The sequence below is a fragment of the Pholcus phalangioides genome, unplaced genomic scaffold (assembly GCF_987345545.1).
Source record: "Pholcus phalangioides strain wild (caught in Gottingen) unplaced genomic scaffold, Ppha-v1.0 ptg000015l_1, whole genome shotgun sequence".
NCBI lineage: Eukaryota > Metazoa > Arthropoda > Arachnida > Araneae > Pholcidae > Pholcus > Pholcus phalangioides.
In genome coordinates this window covers 52481842-52503932 of record NW_028301608.1, presented here as the reverse complement: position 1 = coordinate 52503932, position 22091 = coordinate 52481842, and the positions used below count along the sequence as shown (strand labels likewise).

Sequence of the window (22091 nt, the reverse complement as noted above, 5' to 3'; positions counted from 1 at the left end):
CAGATTTGGTGAGCGAACCCACGAACGCATTCAGCGATCAACTGACATCCACCGTTCGTCTCCTCTGGACTCAGACTGCATGCGTTTTTCACCCTCTCAACGTGGTTTACGACACCATATTCTATTGCAATTTTTGTTCCTTTTGATACCTACTAACAAACCACCCTCTGAGTTTGTCGGTTCATCAACAGAACACCCTGTATATGATCTTATATTCTAACCTACTAATTCATAGTTTAAGAGCAATGCACAAGTTTTTACTATTCTCAGTGAGCAATGCTGTATTCGATTTTTACGCCCGAATTTCATGTATACATTTTTAAAAAATGTCATTAATTGCTCAAAACCTCAAAAAAATGATCGAATTAATTAATGTTTTCCACACATCAAAAAAATGAAGACTGGTTGATTGCTGGAAATAAGATGACATTTTAGAAATATGTTGTTTGGAGTAATTTTCCTTAATATAAGAATGATGAACGTTTCTACTGGACAAGCTTAATTCTGTCAAAATTGTCATTTTTTTTTGCTAAATAAAAAATGTTTGTTCTTGCAGATGACCAGCTATTCTTTGCTTGTCAAGACAGAGAACAAACTTGAAGTACATTTTATTTCTTTACTGAAATTTAAACATGCGGACAGCAAAATGTTTTACGATATTAATGTACACCAATTGGTAACACACTGAAACTTCCCCCCCCCCCCACACACACACACTGCCTTTGTTGCCTCCTTTACTTAAAAAAGGAACTGATTCCAACTCCTCCTTTATTGTTTGTCTCAAAAGACGAGCCAAAGGTCAATTCCTGGGAAGTCAAATCTTCGGATTGTGGTTTTGAGTGACAAGAAATAAGAAAGAAAAATTAAGCATAGTGCAAAAATAATTTGTGATATCAAGGGTTCTTATTTTTGTTAAATATGGGTTTCACCATTAATTAAATCAAAATATCTCCAAAATCTTTAAATCAAGGAATTCCATGAATCGAAGTTCGTTACATCAGGGTGTGACTGTATTTGATAATGTCTTGATTCAGACTTGCTAAAGAATAACAAGCCTAACTGGAAAAATATGAAAAAAGAATGAAGAAACAAAAAAAAAACATGTTATAACTGATAGGCTGATTGCAATTTACATTTATTCTTATTTCATAAAGAAATGTAAGTAAGCTATAAAAATGAATCCATGTGAAATGCTTCAAACAAAAACAAAAGACTTTTTTTTTATTGACAATGACAAAATTTTAAGACAATGATCAAAACGATGTCATTTTTAACAAAGCACTGACACCATATCGAAATGTACCAAAAATGTAAAATATTTTAGCACTGCTTAAAAACTGATAAGGAAGATGCCTTTTTATGACTGATACAACTGTATAGCAATATGAATTGAGAAATTATATAACTTTGTTATGTATTGCTCTCTAATACATATATCAACTCTTAATAGCATCCAATCATAAACAATTGATGATACATATGTATATATATAGATGCGCTGATTGATGAGTAGAAAAAATTATGTAACATGGAAGAACAGCTTCACATTGCATCTCCATCAGGTCTAGTAGCAGATGAAAAACTTATGTTATCCGTTTTCAAAGAATCTGAAAATTAAAATGAAAAAAAACAAATTGAGAATAATGCATGCATCAAATGAATGCAATTTTCTCACACTACTGTTATTTTAAATTTATCCATGAAACCTTCTTAAAACAAATGGTTGGACAAGTTATATTTTGGGATTATAATGCATATCTGTGGTTTGGTCTGGCTTGAGAACACTTAAATATTGGTTATTGAGGTTGAACTCTAGTCACTTTAGCTAATGAAAATCTTTTTTTTTATATATGTAACTGTCAAAGCCTGTTACTGTGATGCCAATTCATGAATTGGTCATGAGTTTTGGCTGAAGTCTGATTTGTAGAAATGATTCAGGCTTTGGACAGCCAATTTGCAAAGTAGTAGGACATCCCTAGCCAATGTTTGATTTACTGATGTAGTATGGTCCGGTGGGCCCCAAATCCATTTCTTCATCGCTAATGTTTGATACATGGCTATATATATATACGGGGCAATTCTAAATTCATGGGATAAACTTTTAAGAGGTGGTATAAGACTTCTAAATAAACATTTTGAGTCATAGAATGTGTAGTCAAATTGCAATAGCAAATGTGGTAGAGGGTGTTTTTAGAGAATGCACAATAGGCTTCGCCAAAAGCAAATATATTTTTCTCACAGATTTGCTGCAATAAATGCAATCAACCATTTGAGGGCACAGAGTATCGAAATGAGGTAGGTCTTCTTATGGTACAACCTGGATAACGCAAATTCTACCTCAAGCCATTATACCATCAAACAGAAAGATACCCAGGCCACATCGCCATATTGGCTCATTGTCCTAACGGACTGGATACCTCTAGCAATTTGTTTTTATAAATAAATTGCTAGAGGTATCCAGTCCGTTAGGACAATGAACCAATATGGCGATGTGGCCTGGGTATCTTATCTAAGTATAAAATCATAGTCTAAGTATAAAATCAGCAAGATCATGCACAATCTATGTATACAATCAGAAATCAAACATATAATCCTGTATCGCATATTAAATCTTAATTTGAATATCAAATCCTAAATCATAGATTGAAATCAATAATAAATCAGATATAAAATTCATAATCGATTTCCTCAATTCAAATCATTCGATTTCTACAGCATTATACTCTTCTTGTGACTTCAGTCAGTCTTCTATATAATTGATCACTTTCTTTTTAAAAGTCATTACACCACTTGATAATTGTTTAGCGCAGGATAACCTTGATGGTTCTTTGCAGCAATAAAAAACAAACCCCAATCCAAACATACATATGCACCCTCCGGTGGTTGATAGCACATATTGCAGCAAATCCGTTGGAAAAATATATTTGTTTCTGGTGAAGTGTTGTTGAGCACTCTCTAAAAACACCCTCTATCACCTGTGCTATTGCAATTCGACAGCACATTCTATGATCAAAAATGCTTGTTCAGGTGCCTTATATCACCTCTTAAATTTTGTCCCATGAATTTAGAATCACCGTGTACATAGCAGCTGCATTGAATTAGCTCCATGTGACGAGACAGAAAAGAGAAATTTGAAAGGAAAAATATAGAATACTATGGACATAGTTATCTGTCAAAATTAAAATTACATTGTGGCCATATGATTTGTTGCTATACCTAACGTGGGCACAATTATCACGGAGAAATATGCTAAATGGTGATGACCCCAAATCATGCTTTCTTTTCAGACTTTGGCCAGTGATCTCCAGCCACTTTGCAAAATGGCTGGCCAAAGGCCGAAAGTTGGATGTTGACTGGTCAATTTACAATGAAATTAGCCAATTTACAAACTGGAGAATTTGGCTCATTTTATCAAGTAAACATACAAAAAATAAGCCAACAAATGATGTCGCATATGTAAGACTACATGGCCTCTCTCTTATATACGTTTCAATATCTACAATACAGAAAAATCAGAATTGGAGTGTTCATGATTATAGGAACGAGAAATTTTTTAATTTTCAATGAAGATTTTGAACCTTGTTTTAATACAATAGGGCCTCAATAACGAAATACAATACAATACAATACAAATACAACGCCACAGCAGGCAAATTGCCCAACGAGGTGGCTGACTTAAGAACATCATGGATCCCCCGAGCCATTTTTTGGAGGCCCTACCTACTACTACTACACCACACATGTGCCCCGCGCCCCCCCCCCCCGTAACCCCCCAACGAATCGATACATGCGGGAATGTGCGTGTACGTGTAGTGAAACCTGGCGCGAAGTTTTGTTGTTTCTCTGCAATGCTTGTTACGTGTAGTACTGCTATCTGCCACTAGTTTTTCTAACTATGAGTGAAGTGTTATGATTGAATGATTTATTTGTAGGACTGTTGCTCTCTGTGGCGAGACTTTTTAACGGGGAGATCGGCTCGCATTTGCGCCTTGAAGTTGGGAACCACAGAAAACCAACTTCAGCCGACCACCACTGTGGGGTTCGAACCCGGATCCTCGCATCGCGAGTCCGTCACTATAACCACTCGACCACCACAGCGGCCACAGATGAGACCAGAAGCTTCATGAGTCAATGGCATTTTAAATACAGTGCATATAATGACCGTTACAGTACAACCCTGTCTATTACACATACTCAAAGGCATATTCAATAACAGAGTACTATTAGATTTTTCTTAACAAGACCTATATGTAAATACCATTGGTTTTCATCTGCACCGTATAATCTCTGAGATTTGTTAGTGTAAAGTGTGATCTGTTTTCATGACGATACGGTTCAACAGGACTGGGTGTCTGAACAAGACCAATGCATAGACAGCATTGGCCTTTGTATGCTTTGTATATTTTCCGAGGTATATTTCAATTATGATTAATTTTGGTGATGTTAAACTTTTTAATTTACTAAGTGGTTATCGCATCAGATTTTGGAAACAAATTCGCACAACAAAAGATTGTATTACTTGCATTTGTGAGTAAAAATATCGTCAGGTTCTTGACTTGATAAGTCAAAAAAATAGTCTTAGGAAGTAAATTTGACAGTTTTAGGGTCATAGATTATCCAGAAACTTTTGAGACTACTGTAATAATAAGCTTATATACAGGGTGATGCCATAATTCTCCCTTGCACTGGCGAACTGTTGATTCTAGAGGCATACTTCCAATTAGAAAAAATATCCAAATAACGTGTAGAACTCAGATACGTCATTCACGTACTATTAAAGGATTGTATAGTTATTAAAATAAAAAATTTTCTTCGATTTTGGAATTCAAATACCTTAGCGAATATTGCACTTCGAAATGTGGAAATTTCTTTTCCTTTTTGTAGGCATCAGGAAAGACATGGCAACAACTTTCTAATTGGGTTTTTGAGTTCGTATAAAAAGTAATTTTTATTTTAAGAACACAACCCCTTGCAATATGAATTACATATGTGAAGTCTACATACTACTTGGATACTTTTTCTAATTGGAAGTATGCCTCTATGATCAACGGTTCACCAGTAAAATGTAGCTGGGGTAATTATGGAATCGCCCTGTATATATACTCAAGTGTTTTACAACTTGATACCTTGGTGTTGCACTGGGTATGGCTCAGTATCCATTTTCATCTCAGACGAGTCACCAGGTTCTGCACTTGATACAATTCCAGCACTGAAAGACTGCTGCTGAGTGTATTCTTGGGATGTTGGAGCTGCGTTGCTTCCGTCTCCATCTGCTATACCACTACTGACTGTGCTGCCATCCTGTTAAAAAGATTCATCTGTTGTTCAATGACCTGTATCTATTTCAATCTTTAACATGTTTAGAAAGTTTACTGCCAGGGTCTGAGAGGCAAATTGACTACTACAGCCCAGATGTCTTATCAAATGTCACACACACAGACATTATTATTATACATATATATATTTGTTCATTTTATTTTTCATTATGTATGTGTCAGAATATATTAGTCTGAGTTGGGGAGTGAATGTGAGAATGTGTAAATTATTGGGTTTAATATACACCAGTGGATCACACTAGATGCAATTCGATTGTATTCATAAAAAATGATTCAAAATTAAATACAGTCAAACCCTGATATAACAAACTCTGATTTAACAAATTCCTCAATTTAACAAATTCCTCAATTTAACAAATTTTCCCTAAATTCCAACAAAAATATAGGTCAAACACCTATTTAACAGATAAAAACCTTCAATATAACAAATTTCTTTTGAACTATTCTTACATTTTTTTTTTCTTATATTTCTCGTTCTTCAAAACTACAATCCAAAGATTTTCCAGGATTTGACATTTAGCTCTTCTTAGAGACAAACAAAAAAGAGGAGTAAGAATCTGTTATTTTTTGAATAAAGGAGGCAATAAAGCCATTCAGAGTGTGTTGGGAAGGTTTCAGTGGCCAATTGGTGTACACTAATACCATAAAATAATATGTTCTGTGTTTAGATTTTAGTGAAGTTACTTTGAGTTTTTGCTCTGTCTCAGCAAGCAAAAAATAGCTTGTCATCTGAGGAGAAAGCATTTTTCTGATAGCCAAAAAATTACAATTTTGACAGATTTGATAAAAATGTTAGATTTAATAAGTAAACTTCTATCAAGGAATTTTTTCATACATCCTTATTTTTTATTCTTAATAAATAAATAAATATATATATTAATTTATTTTATTTATTTATTTTCCAACGGTTGTCAGAACTAAGTTGTATACATAACAGCACACAACCCTAAAAATACCTGTTAGAGTTTCCATTTCGAGTGTGTTCCTGATCAATTTAACGAATACAATTTTTGGTTTCTTCTGATTCAGAGTTCGACTGTATTTGAATTTCAAGCATTCCAATTTCAAAGATAGAAGAACCTCACTGCTTTGAGTGTGCTTGCCACAGATCACACAAAGGAACTTAAATACTCGGATAGCTAGTTAAGGTGAGGTTTGATAGTGCAGATATATGGTATCAAAATACATTTTAAACATGGTCTTAAATACAAAGAGTTAATATACTTCATGAGGTGACTGTTGCTCGCTCATGCTATTTTCTGAAATGTTCCCTTGATCTGTTATGTTTCCATCAACAGAAGTTTTCTCTGCAACAGCAGCTATTTTATCTGGTTCCTGATCATCACTACTTTCAGCTGATGGTTGCTCTGCTGATGGTGCAGTCAACGAATTATCATAGTCCGCTTTCTGTCGCCTGTCTTCCCGATTTGCGTATTCTCTCTTCAGTTGGTCCACAGCTCTCTCGACCATCTTTTGATAGGTAGTTGTATCAACAGCCCGAGTACATCTCTGTGGAAAAATCACTTATTTAAAGCAATGAAAGCCTGCATATTCACACATTTTTATGTACACATTTCTATTACTCTGAGCATAATATTTCACAGAAACGCTATTGCATTCATTTGTTGAAGGAATATTATAACAGAAATATAAAAAACAGTCACATGCTTGGGGATATAAGTGTCTTATGAAATTAAACAGAAATTAATAAGTTGAACTTGAATGCATTGAGTCCAGAGTTCTTGATAAGACCAATTTTATACTTATCAAACACATACTTCAATTCATAATAATTTGCCAAAAAAGAGTTTTTTAAAAAAAAACTTACTTTTTTTAGCTCTTCTTGAAATGTTTCACTGGCCTCCAGAAATCGTTTTTTCTTTGCTTCAAACTTTTCTTCAATCTGTTGCAATTCTGCCTCCAATTTTTTCTTTAAAAAGAATATTTCATTCACATTTCTGGATGCTTTGTACATTTTTTTTCACATTATTTATACAATAAAAAAGACAAGATTTGAATGAATAATGACCCAAAAAAATGAAGTCCCTTCAACAAAAAGTACCTGATGCATGGTCAGAGATTGCACCTGTCTCTTAAGAACACTCATTCTTGCTGTGGTGACAACTGATCGAACATCAGGTACAACAGTGTCGCTAAAAATCTCATTGATCAAACGATGGTTTCTGAGGTACCTTGCAGCAGCTACATGCTTCACTGAATACTCATCCAAATCTAGAAACAACAAATTGAACATATTTAAAAAACACAAAGAATAAAAGACTATCAGTTAAATTAGTGCAACAACTCATCACAAAACTCATGACAAAGGGAGAGGAAAAAGCCTCCTTCATTCAATTCTTTTAGTTCCTTCCCCCCTTCTGTTTTTTTTTTTTTAACCACATTGTTATAAAAAATTCACACTCTTCATTACAAATCTTTACTTAAAGATGATACAAGAATCTATGCACATAAAATTTATTTTCTGCACGTATATGTATCACCCCCTCCCATGCCAGAAACATGAATGCACAAATTTCAGAAAATTGGGAAATGATGTTTGAATGTTTGCTGTACCTATGTTACTCTATGGATGTTGTTTTCCTAAAATGTTTTGTAACATGTTTTTCCATAGGGGTTGCAAATTTGCACTTCTGGCAAAACTTAGATAGCAAAATAAGTTATCCAACCAGCTGATAAACCCAAAAGTGAAATTTTGCACATTTATGTCTCTTGCATAAGGCGGACGATTTAATCTCTGCAAATCTATAACTTTAGATCAATCTTTGCCAATTTTTTTACATATACCAAAGAGAACCCATCTTGAATGATAGGCTACTTTAAAAGTTTTTCAGAGTTAGACAAATGCTTGAAATGGTCAAAAAACTGTCTGGCAAAATTGGGCAGTTCCATAGGGCAACATGGTTTGTAGGCTTTAACAATTACTTTCAGAATGTTTATTTAAGTTGCCATGGCTCCCAATCAGTGTTTTGGACATGTTTATCCCTTCACAATTGTTTGCCACTTCTTTCATGCTCCAATTACATGGGGGGGGGGGGGGGGACCCAGGCAGTGCCAGGTATTTTTGCTAGCATAAAATAAAATTCTGCTCAAAGCTGAGTACACTTAACAATGCATCAATTTTTTAATCAATTTCCAAAAACTACAAGAAAATTATAACTGCATACCATCATCATCATCAACAGCTTGAATACACATTTTTCCATCCATCTTAGGTGGATTGATCAGAGACTGAAATAAGTGAATGAAAACAAAAAATAAAACCATTAGGCGTGGATGCCACAAAAAACTAATATCCATATAATATATATATAGTTATTATTTATACAAGACATAACAATAAAACTGTTACAAAGGATAAGAAGTAACAACATACATTTGCAGTGTCTCAATGTTTTCATACATATTTTTATATAAATACAAATGCCACCACAGGCAAATTGCTCAATGAGGTGGCTAAAAAAAGATGCCTATAAAAAATATGGATTCAAATATAACCAAAAAATACAGCTACCCAATATAAAAGCATATATCATGAAAGAAAGAACTAATGACTAATACTATATAACTCTCTACCTATAAAATATTATAGTTGTCTTACTTAAGTATGGATAGCTTCTCGATTTATCCCACTATATAGAGAGATAGACGGCTATCTCTCGACCCAAGATATCAAGAAATTGTCCTGGAGGAGACAAGCTGACTTTCTTTTCAACTTCACCTCACCATAATATCCAGAAAAAATGTTCCTTGTTATCTTGGGCTGAGAAAAGGCCATCTATCTATATCTCTCTGTCCTACCTGGAGGCCATTTGCTGAAGTTAAGAGAGGTTACTAATGGCTCTACTTCAGTGCCTCACGCTACAGTACGTAAAATAAGGAAGGCAGGGTTATGTCTCCAGTGGTGTAGATGTTAGCATGCTTGCCGGTATGGAAGATGGTTCCGCTGGAGACAAGATGACTTTTTTTTTCTGAGTTCGCCTCACAGCATAATACCCAGAAAATATCTGTTTTCTTGTTATCCCACTGTGTTTATCGTGCTTCTTTTTAAACGTATCAATTGGGGTAGAAATCACAACCCCTGGAGGTAAGCTATTCCATTAAGTGCATTTTAACTGCATAGTCATCTTAAAATTATGAGGAAATAAATTATACTAATACAACCAAATTTAATAAAACCATAATAATGGTACTCACAGCTGCAGGAGCTCTCTCCAAAGCCTCTCTTTCTTCAGCTGCTTGCTGGGCTGAAGATAATATTTTGACCAATGAATATGTACATATTTGAAACTATATTACAGTATTGATTCATTTTAAGACTTTTGTGTGAATGAAAGTGAAAATATTAATGATGTTTTCTATTTTTCAAATGTCAGGAACTCAACTATTAACTAATTAGGTTAAAGTGTTGAACAACGATTTGGATTTATTTGTGTGTGTGTGTGTGTGTGCAACAGGAAAGAGTGAGGCAGGACCATCTTAAGAGCACCATGGGCCCCCCGGGCCAAGAAATTTTTCTGAATCCTACCAGGCAAATTTATGTGTATGCTTTTCAAAAACTGAAACTATACCTCATTTTTGTGAGGCTCTTCTTCACTTGAGGTTCCTTGGGTCATGCCCATGTGGGCCCATGTGTTAAGATGGCACAGGAAACAGTGCTCTTAAGTTAGATAACTTTATGATATTGTCTACTGTGAAGACAATAAAAACAAATCAATTCACTTATGATGTTTTTAAAAAAACATAATAGAGAATAAAATTATTCATATGCAGAAAATTTAAAATTAAATGTTTTAAATTTGATACTTCATTATTAATAATAAAGGTTTTTTCAGTATTATTTCACACCTCAAAATTTCTCGCAAATACTTTACTCACCTCTGGCTTTCGCAGCAATCCAGGCTTGATAAGCTGGGGAATTATGATATGACTTCAAAGCTTCATTATATTCAGTCTAAAAAGTAAACACACAGAAATATATCATGAGCACATAATAATGGAAATTCACATGCCTATTTACATTATTTTTTCCATTGCCAACAATGGTCACAATCATGTTCTTAATGTGACCTTGAAGAACAAAAAACAACTTTTACTGACCTTTTCAGCTTCATACCCCTCAATGTACTCTTGCTTGGCTTCCTCAGGGAGTTCTCTCCACATCTGCCCAATTATCTTGCCTATCTCCCACAACTTGAGGTCTTGGTTTTGAGCTTTCACTTGATCCCATACCTAGCACAACAAGCATATAAAATTAGTTTTTTTGTGTGTGTCTTTATAATAAGTCTAGATCAAATAGAAAAAAAGAAAATTTATTTCATAGCAAACCTATAAGAAATGGCCTTAAAATAATAAAGTAATGCAATCCTTAACTCTTAACACAGATCAACTGAAATAATTTTGTGGCATCCTCAACAGCAATTACAGTGAAACCTCAACATAATGATACTCTGCGGACACAGAAAAAATGTATCAAGAGGTAGCATTATCATCAGACACTGCCGATTTATGTTGTTGTTGGCATCTCGTCTGAGAATTGGCATTGTTAGTTCATATAGTTACTACCACAAAATGCATTTATGAGTGATTATTCACAGCAAAAAATTATAATTGATTAGTTGAAGAATAAAATTCACAGTTGGCTGTTTCCTCCTATAAAGTAGTTGATTGTATTACACAGAAAGTAGCTTCACAGTAGCTTTCGTAAAGTTTATTTCTCAATGTGAACACATTTCCGTACACCCTTACTTTCCATCTGCTGAAAATTCTGAATAAAGCCTAGTTCATTGAAAAGAAAATGCATTTTGAAGGAGAGGTTTAGCAATTTCTTTTGAGTCACTCAAAAGGTTAATACTTTTAAGGACCAGATAATGCAAAATATATACAGATGCTATTAGACATCCTCGAAAAAACTAAAACTGGTGAGGAATTTAAAAATATATTGAAGGTGATTTTGAGTAAAATATAAAAAATATTGTTGTAGCAGTTTTGAAATCTCAAAAAATATCACTACAGAAGGATTTATCATAGTAAAGGATATCATTGTATTGATAGGAGTTTAACATTAGGGTATAGGTAATTCTAAACAAGTTTAGAAAAAATATTGTTGTAGTCAATTTATGTTGTATCGAGTATTATTGTAGCAAGAGAAAGAAAGGTTTCACATTATATTGAAAAATTGAGATTCCACATATACACATTTGCATGCTTGATGGTGTGGAAACAAATGTTGTTGCTCAACCAAAAAGCCACAAGGGAAAATATAATAGTATACGGACAGGCATGCTGCTTATTCATAACTGTTTGCTTCACCATAGTTTACATCAAAATGAGTTCACAACACCTTATTATAGGCATCAGCAGTCGCATATTCAGAATGAGAAATCTCATAGAAAAATTACTCACTTTACGACTGTACCTCATGTATGGCATCAATGGCTTCTCTGGAGGTTTTGGAGGCTTTGGAACTCTTGTATCAGCCTACAAAAAATAAGAATGTTACAATAGCAGATAATTATTTTGTATTACTTACTTATAATAGCAATTCTATATCATGTTACGATTCAATAAAAATGGGCATTACTCAAAAGATAAGTGATATGAAAATTTGATGCATAGTTAGAAAATGCATGAAATAATATGTCAAACCTTTACAGATGAAATATATAAGGGTCTGTCTTTTTTTTTTGGGGGGGGGGCCTTTTTCTGTAGAATTTTTCCTTCTTTTTGTGAAAATGGTCATTAATCTTGTGAAAACAAGTAATTTTGTAGAAAGCGAAACAATCTAGTTAATTTATCACAAAAGCAATGAAATGCCAAATTTATGGTTTTGTTCATTTGTGAAGGGTCTATTTTCCAGATCCAGAATTTTGTAAAGTGTCAAAAAAAGGGACCCAAATTTCAGCTGGACCAGACCCCTGATATACGATTAATGATTTATCTTTTAATTCAACTGCAACTTCATGACATAACAGCAATATTTATTTTTATCCAATTATAACAGATTTAATACGTTTTACATGCCAATTCCTTTTATAATGTTTCAACCTTAACCCTTAAATTTAAATGCATGATTTTTTTTTGAGCTGACCATTTATTTCATAAATAAATGACACATATTGAAAGCTGACAATCATCATTTTAAAAAATCAATTTTGAATTGTACTGCTCATACAAGGCCTTATTGATGATATGCAAAGTTCTAAAAATTGCACAAAAATATATTGAAGTACTATTACTTTTCAAATATATAACTACCTACTTTTGTGAGTCTAACTAAAGTAAGAAAATTTGGATTGCAACCTTATCATGTAAAAAAAGTGCAGAAAAACATTTCAACAAATTAGCAAAATCACAACCACACATGCTCTGCAACAAACAAAGAGTTGCTGTCATAAATTGGGATGTCTATGTAGCAAAAAATTCAAAGTATAAAATGGAAAGAATGTCTTCACCTTATGGACAAAGGTAATTCTGAATTTTTATTTTCAAACTGGCTGCAGTGATGAATGTTTAAAGACCCTTTGCACATATGCAAAGCTATGTGCATTTAAGGTTTAAACTTGAGATTATTTAATTCAATTTAAATGCAGATTAATTTGATTAGAAATAAAATTAGAGTATGAAATCTCTACATAATAATTTTTAACAGGTACTGGAAAATTACTGTTATAAGGGATTCTCATCATTATGAGGAAATCAATATACATAATTAATATGACAATTTCACAAACCAGTATGTGTACAAAAATGTTGCTATAAATGGCAGTAGCATATGCAGGATTTTCTCATTGGGATAAGGGTTTGAACTGTTTTATTTGCCAAGGAATGGATGAGAGGGTTATACTACAAAAAAATACCAATGATCTCTGCTCAAGAAGACAAGGTTGAACCCTAAACTGCCCCCCCCCCCCCACCCTGCATACATCAATGATAAATGATGTGTTTGGCTGAATTTTTTTTCTACGGTTTTCCAACTTCAAGGTGCAAATGAGAGTGAGCCACCCATTTGAAAAAGTCTCTCTACAGACAGCAGACAGACCTTCAACACAATACTTACATAAAGTAAAAAAATTCAAATATTCACCATCTTTACTTCAAAATATAGAAGATGGCAGGACCAGCAAGAACACGAAACAAGCACAACTTTAACAACATAAATATGTTAAATCCATGCATAGATATATACACACACAACACTTTCCGGTGTGTAAGGATTCTTCAGAAATTCCGCAGAGGAATGAATATGTGGGGTTAAGTATAGTAGTAGTGATAGATGATATCATTGTAAGGGAGCTTAAAAGTACGTGCTACACTGTAACTACCGTGTATACTCGTGTATAAGCCAAACCCCCCCCCCCCCCACACACACACTTCAGGACCACCAAAACCACAGTAAATTGAAAACCCGTGTATAAGCCGACCCCAAAAAAATCTGTGTATTTTAGGGAAAAAAATTCTTATATTTTTATGCAAAATGAATAGCTTCCGGAAATTTACAATATAAAATGATTCAAACTTTTTAATCCATTTCTTCTGAGTCTCCAAGCTCATCGTAATCGATCATATCATCATAGGGGGTGCGGCATCTTCGTTTTTATCTTTATCTGGGCTGGCATCGCCATTGTCACTTTCAGAGGATATCATCTTCAGTTCCGTCCATCACATTGCTGATGCAACACTTTTTGAAGGATCGGATGATAATTTCGATGGAAACAGAATTCCACGCCTCGTGTACTCATTGGCACACTAGGCCAATGTCAGGTTTCTTCCGGGCACCACCTTTTTGTAGTTGCTTTATCATCGGGACTCATCCATCGATCCAGAAATTTCTCAGTCTTTGAGAGGCTTGTTGATGCTCACATCTAAAGGCTTCACAATCGACGTTAGCCCACCTGGTATCCTGGTATAAGAGCCAATGATATTTTCGATTTCTTTGCCTCGGCTTTGACATTATCGGTTCTGTGGGGTTTGAACATATCCCATACCAATAATGCCGGTTTCTCAAACACTGCTCCGGGCCTTTTGTTCCATATGTCCTGGATCCATTGTAGAATGCTCTTTTCATCCATCCAGCCCTTTTCCTGGGCTTTCACAATCTTTCTTGGTGGGAACTTCATGTTCGAAGGAATTTTCTTCCTTTTGAAAACCACAACTGGAGGCAATTTCTTTCTATCGGCCATGTATGATAGCACGACCGTAAATCGTGTTTTTTCGTGCCCAGTTGTTCTAACAAAGATGGTTTTTTTCCCCAAGTTCATCAACAGTTCTATTGCTTGAAAAATGGAAAGTAACTGGAGTTTGGTCCATATTACCAATTTGTGACAGTTCAAATCCATGTCTTTTTCGCAGTTCAATTATGAACTTCTGGAAAGATTCAATTCTGCTTTCTAATTTTTCTGGGAGTTTTTGTGAGATCTTTGTTCGCTGGCGTAAGCACAGGTCGAAATGGTTCATGAAACGAGTGCACCAACCTGGGGATGCATAGAACTTTTCTGGATTTGTGTCTTTGAATTTAACACTCTCAGCTAGTTTTGATGCTTTCGGATGAATGGCTGTCCTTGCCACGATTGTACCTTTCAGTCTGAGGTGTAGCATCCATTCATTCAATTCCTTCTCAAGTTCAGGGAACACGATACTTTTCCTCGAAGAGTCTTTTTGTCTTTCGCATGGCTGAAATTCTCTTTCATTTTCCGCCATTTTCTCACTTGTTTCTCTTTGACGTTATATGTCCGAGCTGCAGCACAGTTATTGTTTTCTTCCACGAATTTGATAACTTTCAGTTTGAAAGACGCATCATACGGAAATATTTCTGCTTTCTCCATTTTTGATTGTTGATACTTACTGATGCAACACTAGATCTGTGATTTTTCTGTGGGTGATCACGACTTGTACTGCCCGGGAAAAAAATTACCACGTGGATTTAACCTGGAAAGTACTAACACTACTAAAACAACCGCCATGTATAGCTACAAAAATCCCTCTGATGATTTGCAACACCATCTATCGCTACTAATCATTAGCGCCATCTATAGTTACAAAAATGACTACTGATTGCTGGGGTCGATATTTTCTTGTCAAAAACTGACCCGTAAAGCCGACCCCTCCACTTGAGGAACAAATTTTTCCACAAAAAAACTCAGCTTATACACGAGTATGTACGGTAATTTGAATTAATAACTGAGATTTAAACCCTGATTACAGGAAACTGCACTTTATATAAACAGGAAAAGTCATAAAAAATTTGTATAGTTTAGTAATAAATATAAATCCGAAAAGCTCTTTCTAACCAGATATTAAATTACTGAGAGCCAAAGTAATGCTAATCTGTTCTCTTCAACTATAATTATGCTGCATTAATTTTATCAAAATGTAATATAAATGTTACTGTGTGTGTGTAGAGGAAATTTTCAAATCATCCACTGAGAATAGAGTAAAGCTTTCAGCTTAACAGGTCTGTTTTACATGTGTACATAATTTTTCGCTCACAATTCAGAATTTCCTCAATCACATAGTCAAAAAACATTGTTAATAACACCAAGTCAGCAGCAAAAACATACTTACGCTGCTGGAGCCCCTGGATCCTAATTTAACAGGATTAAAAGAAGGATGTCCATGAGGAGACTGCACAAATGGATTCGTAGAAGATGTGCTCTGAAGAAAAATAATTTTTCATTATTTAATCAGTTCAAAATATTATGCAATTTAAAATTGATATTTGACTTAGAAAAATTTATAAATCACAAGGTCTGATATAAATAAGTTGGTGTGAACCGGATGGTTTTACTGCATTGACCATATTTTTTTAAAGGGATTTGTTTACATTTTACTGCTCCATGACAGCATAAGCGTTTTTGGCAAATGAAGCTTGACTTTCATTTCGAGCTCTTTACTGAGCATTGTAAATATTGTCTATGCCTCTGAATGCCTTAAAAATACAGAAGGGGATTGAATGCTATTGAGTAGCATTTGAATTACCAAACCTAGAATAGGCCTATATATCCAACTGTTTATAATGCAAACTGCTGTTTTACCTATACACAAAATGTGGACCACAATTTTGAATGATGAGTATTACTGCCCAAGACCATGAAGTAGCAAGTACAAAATTATTATTTTTTTCAACCAGGTAAAAGTTTTTAATCACTACTCTACTTGTTGAACCCTCAAATTAAACAAATGAAAAGTTAATAAACCACCAAATGGTCCACATACACCCTCCCAAATAACCTAAAAACGATATAATTTCTGCTTTGGCAGAATCATTAATTGCAATCAATAAATCATGCAATCATAATTGCAATCATTAATTGCCAAATATTACAACATTTGTAATATTTGGCAATATATTGATGATTTCCTGCTCAATTAAAATCAATTACATAAATTTTATTGATAGGATTTGGTAAAAGTAGGAAAAGTAGCACAAAAGAAAAGTAAGACAAAACTAGAAAATACGACAAAACCGAGAAAGTAAGACATTTTACCAAAAAGTAGACAAAGTAAAACGAGTGGGAACCCTGTGAATTTCTTGTAAAAAAACAAAAAACTATAATAATCGTCTCAGAATCTGAAGCCGAAACCCTGTGGGGGAAATAACGTCAGTATTCTTAACTGATTCATTAATTGTAACTTGTTTATTCGAAACATTATTTTTGATGAAATTTGAGAGAAAAAAATGATTTTGATGCTGTCAAAATTTCTTTCAACATTGGAATGCAACCGGTTTCTCAATAGAAATTTGCTTTATTATTTTGATGGCCCTTTTTTTTCCAATTTTTAGGGTATTTTTCCAAGTTTTTAGGACAGTTTTCAAAGTCATTTTTCAAGATTTTTTAAGGCAACAACATCCGGGTCTTCCAAATAACATTCAAGATCTAAGTGTTTCTAAGTACAGTAGAAGCTCATTATAATGGGCTGATAGGGACTGAAGGTCGTCCATTATAATGAAAGCCTGGTTTATAACAAATAATTCTTATAGGGAGTGTAATACTCGTTGATGTATGAGCATACTAAGACTATACTCTCTATAGTATATAAGTATACTATAGAGAGTATAGTTAGCTATATAAATGTTAATTAAACATCAAATAAAGAACAGTCTTCGCCATAGAACGAACTGAAAAAGATGTGTACGTATATTCCGCATTAATCTTATCCTTCAATGAAATCAAAGATTAAAATTATTTTGCTAACTTATAAAAGAAATCTATGATTACAAAAATTGATATTTTTGAATGGTACCTCACATATGCTCATCATGCTAAACGTTTTACTTCCCATAGAATTCATTCAGCAATTTTTAGCAATAATTAACAACTTCAATTTTTTTGGCATAATATTTGGTAAAAATTGCCGATTTACCTAATTTCAAATCTTAATGTCCTGTAGTTTTCTTCAGAAAACATGGTTAGCCTAGAATCGCAAGGATTTTTCCCCAGGATTTTTTTATTTAAACACAATTTAAGGAATGCCAATTCACATTCGTTGAGTTTTTTGGCCTAGTTGATTTTTACACTAGGGGCAGAAATCACATCTTTTTCTTCTTTTTTTGTGATAGGGTTGACTTGCCTGGTTGATTTTTGCTCTAAGGGCTTTTACATATCAAAGTTATTTTACGATGACCCAGTATATGGTGAGGTAGGCCTATACCTCTATTTTGTGCAGTTAAAGGGATAATAAATATTAACAGCCGCTATGATTGAAGAAAGGAAAATATTTCTTTTTTACATATATATATATATATATATATATATATACAGAATTTTACTGAAACAAAATTAATAGGCAATGTTAGTCATTTTTGAGAGAGAGAAAAAATTATCAAAACACTCACTGATGGCTGGGTTGAAGATGATGAAGAAGAGGAACTTGCTCCTTGAGCTCGTGGCCTTGCTATGAAATGAAAAAGTTTAAATCAACTGACAATAATTTTATACTTTTCATCATTTCATGTATTTTTCCCACTAAATCCCTTTGATATTAGAAAAGTAAGTGTTTCGAAAATAATCCTGATTGATATCATTACTACAACATTATACATAAACATGTAAAGTGGTCTAAGGATGATATCTCTTCTTGCTATCCACACAGAGGTTTTTAACAGCAGGCTGATGCAAAGATGAATTATGAAAAAGAGAGAAAAAATTCAACTGTCCTTGTGGGGAATCGAACCCACATACTCTCGCATGCATGACCTAGACCACTAGACTACAAAGGCAACAAATATCTCAATCTTTCTTTAGAGCTTGTGTGCAGTGATCAGGACCATACATAATGGTCGGACCAAACTTTGGCCTGGGTTTGGTTCGATTCCCTGCCAGGGCAATTGAGTTTTCTCTCTTTATCAAAACTCATCTTCGCATCAGCCAGCTGTTAAAAACCTTATATAGAATTGTACCACTTAAATTTAAAAAAAAATCACTTTGCACATGCAAACAGATTATAGATGATATAAAAGCATCAAACCTACAAGCAGAACTTGGAGTAGAAGGAGTGGAAGTAATATGAGCTTGTCTGTAATTTGCGGGTAGAGCCATTTTCGAAACTAATACAGCATGAAATCACCTGCAAAAATATGGTTTAAAATATAATAATAATTCACGCAAATATTAGGATCTTTGCATTGTGAACACCCCCCACATACTCCATTCTGTAACTTGTGCGAATATCATTCACAATTACAGTGACCATAATCAACAGGGATAGACTAATACATGCAGTACACATTTGCTTTGAGAGAGAATAGACTTAAAATAGTCTCGATGAGTTGAGTCTTGAAAGTTTGAAGCTTCAGCATTTACCATAAAATCCATATAGAAAATCCCCCCCCCAAACATTTTTCAAATTGTTTTTGGGATAATTAGAGTTTTAAATGATCTGAGGTGGACTTGTCCCATTCATTGTCACCCAGATTATAGATAACCTACTGCAGGGCTCTTCAACCTTTCAGCCATCACAGGGCCAAATTAAAACTTTATATGAATCCTGTGAGCCACTAAGTCATGTCATTCTCGTGATATTTCCCATTGTCAAACATGGTTCCCCTAACTAGTGAATACTTTCATTTAAGGCGCCCCTTTACACATACGCTTCTGCACATGCGATAGCTGTAAAGAAATTCAGAACCGCCATCAAGAGTGTGTGAGTATGTAAAGGCAGAAAAAGGTTAGAAATGTGCATTGGAACTGGCCATTTCAAAGTTGAAACTCAAAATCTTACGTCCAATGAAAAATGAGCCCTACGGGCAAAAGCAGAGTGAATCCCTCATTTCGGGCAACGCCTTCATTCATTAGCTATTGCTGGAAAAAAAATTTTACAATGGAATATAGGCCTACATAATGTTTTCGAGTTATCTCTTGCACTCATTTTTTCAGTCCCTGTTTCACAATTTTTTGTTTTTTTAACACAATAATTTTTTTAAAGAAATGGTACATTAATTCCGAGTACCATAATTATATTAGTTATTACATAATTATATTTGTTATTGCAATAATTATATTTGTTATTGCAATAATTAATTTTCTAGCTTTTATATTCGTTCTTTTTTCAACTGATCTTAGATTTTTTTATAACTTCACATGCTTGTGTTTACTCGCAGTGGAAAATAATGCAAGAATTTATGATCATTTGATCATATGAAAGAAAAATAATTAGAAAACTTACATAAAAATCCAAAACCAACAAAAGAAATAATTTCAGAATAACTGATGCCTTTCGATAATTTTAACACCCTTTTTTGATTTGGGGCCTTGGTTCCAAGCTCATTTGTTAATCCGTTACAACACCACTCACTGGTTACAGAAACTTCGAAACCCAAACATTTCAATATTTAACAATCATTTTCAAATTCAAAATAGATTCAAATTTGAAAGATTAAGAACATGTGATTTAAATTAGACTTAAAAGCACTGGGGAGGGGGGAAACAAGGCTTTAAAGGGGGATTGAGGGATGTGGAAAAAAATTCCATTATCTTAATGACTGAAGGTTAACAATGATGCAGTTTTAAAAAAAAACACACCCTACTGATTAAATCCAGCTCAAAATTTGTATTCATAACATCACATAATATTCAATTTACAGTAGGCGTCCATTCATGATGAAGCTTCAAATGAAGTCATGCCAGACATCTGCCTGGGGTTCGCTCGCAGCTGAAGATGTCTGTCTTCGCCCAGACATGAATCCAATGGAGAAGGGTATAGGAATGATTGCTTTTTCGTCCCAAAGCAGAATGTGCTGAAATCTGTGACGTACGTCACAGAACAATTACCGCTACTGCAGAACAATTTGGAAGAATTTTAAGAAAAAGTGCAAAAAGCACTAAATACACGAATGGAGATTTTTACCGCAGAACATTTCTAGTTAGCTGTCTCGTCACAGAACATGTGCTAAACATTCAGTTTTGGGGCTTTTTCGTAAGAGCCGAATAATATGGAAAACGATATCTGTCCCGTAAAACAAGAAATGATTCAAAGCACGCAATTCGTCCTTCCCAAGACATCGCCCCACTTACCCACGTGAGGAACAGGCTGTCTCCAGACCGGGGCAAGAGTTCCAAAAACAAATCACATTTTTTAATTTGTTTTTCACTGTAGTGAGGTCTGTGATCAGCTTGCGGAAAGGGGGGTACATGAGCCCCGCTATCAGGGCCGCAACTAGATGCTTCGTCACCCGGGGCAAGTGCGCATTTTAGCTCCCCCTTGTAATGTTGGAGAGGGTTGAGAATAAAATTTGCGCCCCCCCCCTCTGGTCCAGCGCCCGGGGCACGAGTCCCGCCTGCTCTCCCCTAGTAGCGGCCCTGCCCGCTATAGATTCATCTTTGCCATTTGGACTGGGGCTTTGTCAAGCTGTAGGAGGCGGGGGGGGGGGGCTCCGATTCTCAAAGCATAAATAACACCGCCATGTTTCAAAATACAGCATGGATTTGGCCGGGATTACAATATAAAAGTTTGATGAAAGATCTATAAAACTTGAAGGGGACAAAAAAAACATCATATTGTTACCACAGCGGGAACTTAACCGATACGGATTTTTAAAGTTTTATAAATGGACTTTCGAGAAACTTTTCTAGTGTAATCCCAGCCCCATAGAGAAATGCAATGAGCACAACAAACACAATATGTATGGTTCCCCAACCGGTGAATTTAATGGAGTACATTTAAAACAATGGACAATTATTTGAAACATGCGACAAACTCACCAATGGCCCGGTCAATAATGAACCGTTGCGTTCGTCGATTGATTTTATTTTTCAATCGAATTCAAATACCATCACGGACTCAATTTTTCGATTACGAGAAGCTGTCACTCGGCATCAAAACACATTGGGTAAATGGTGATCGTCGTCGTTGCTGTTGCCATCGATCGGAGAAACTTTGGAATGAAATTACTGCGTTTTCAATAGGGGATGGTCATAGTAGCCAAAAGCCCTGTATAATTATTATTGTATTGTATCCGGAAGTTTTCAATTTTCATAGCGTGACCATAAGTCCATAAACTAAGGTGACCATACGTCCCGTATTTCCCGGGACAGTCCCGATTTTTTCTATTTTTTTGGTTGTCCCGACTTTTTTGCAAAAATGTCCCGGTTTTTCACGTATTTTCCACGAAGCCAACTTGACTTTGTCTGGGGGGGCGCGGCCATTATTGCTGGGTGGGCACGATGATGATGATGATGGCAATTCACATATACATATATACATTAGATCAGTTGACTCCACCTTTGACGCCCCCCCACT

At 34.7% G+C, this 22091-nt stretch overlaps 1 protein-coding gene across 1 annotated transcript; it reads right to left on the bottom strand.

Moving 5' to 3' along the window:
• Window positions 1-1240: 1240 nt before the first annotated feature.
• On the bottom strand, window positions 1241-21703 carry LOC149076198 (SWI/SNF-related matrix-associated actin-dependent regulator of chromatin subfamily E member 1-like). The gene is made up of 14 exons (XM_089243753.1): window positions 21554-21703; window positions 18826-18920; window positions 18190-18248; window positions 15918-16007; window positions 11760-11834; window positions 10455-10586; window positions 10233-10308; window positions 9552-9601; window positions 8522-8585; window positions 7399-7568; window positions 7165-7266; window positions 6561-6845; window positions 5127-5301; window positions 1241-1607 (listed from the first exon to the last, which is right to left on the bottom strand). The coding sequence occupies exons 2-14, from the start codon at window positions 18890-18892 to the stop codon at window positions 1543-1545; spliced, it is 1410 nt and encodes a 469-aa protein (XP_089099879.1). The 5' UTR covers window positions 18893-18920; window positions 21554-21703; the 3' UTR covers window positions 1241-1542.
• Window positions 21704-22091: the final 388 nt, after the last annotated feature.

Bases quoted from the DNA above. Each gene is read 5' to 3' on its own strand.
- LOC149076198 (XM_089243753.1), bottom strand. From the start codon at position 18,892: ATGGCTCTACCCGCAAATTACAGACAAGCTCATATTACTTCCACTCCT. The intron at 10,587-11,759 runs GTGAGTAATTTT...TTGTTGTGCTAG, and splicing joins ACATGAGGTACAGTCGTAAA to GTATGGGATCAAGTGAAAGC. The intron at 7,267-7,398 runs GTACTTTTTGTT...TTCTTTTTAAAG, and splicing joins AATCTCTGACCATGCATCAG to AAAAAATTGGAGGCAGAATT.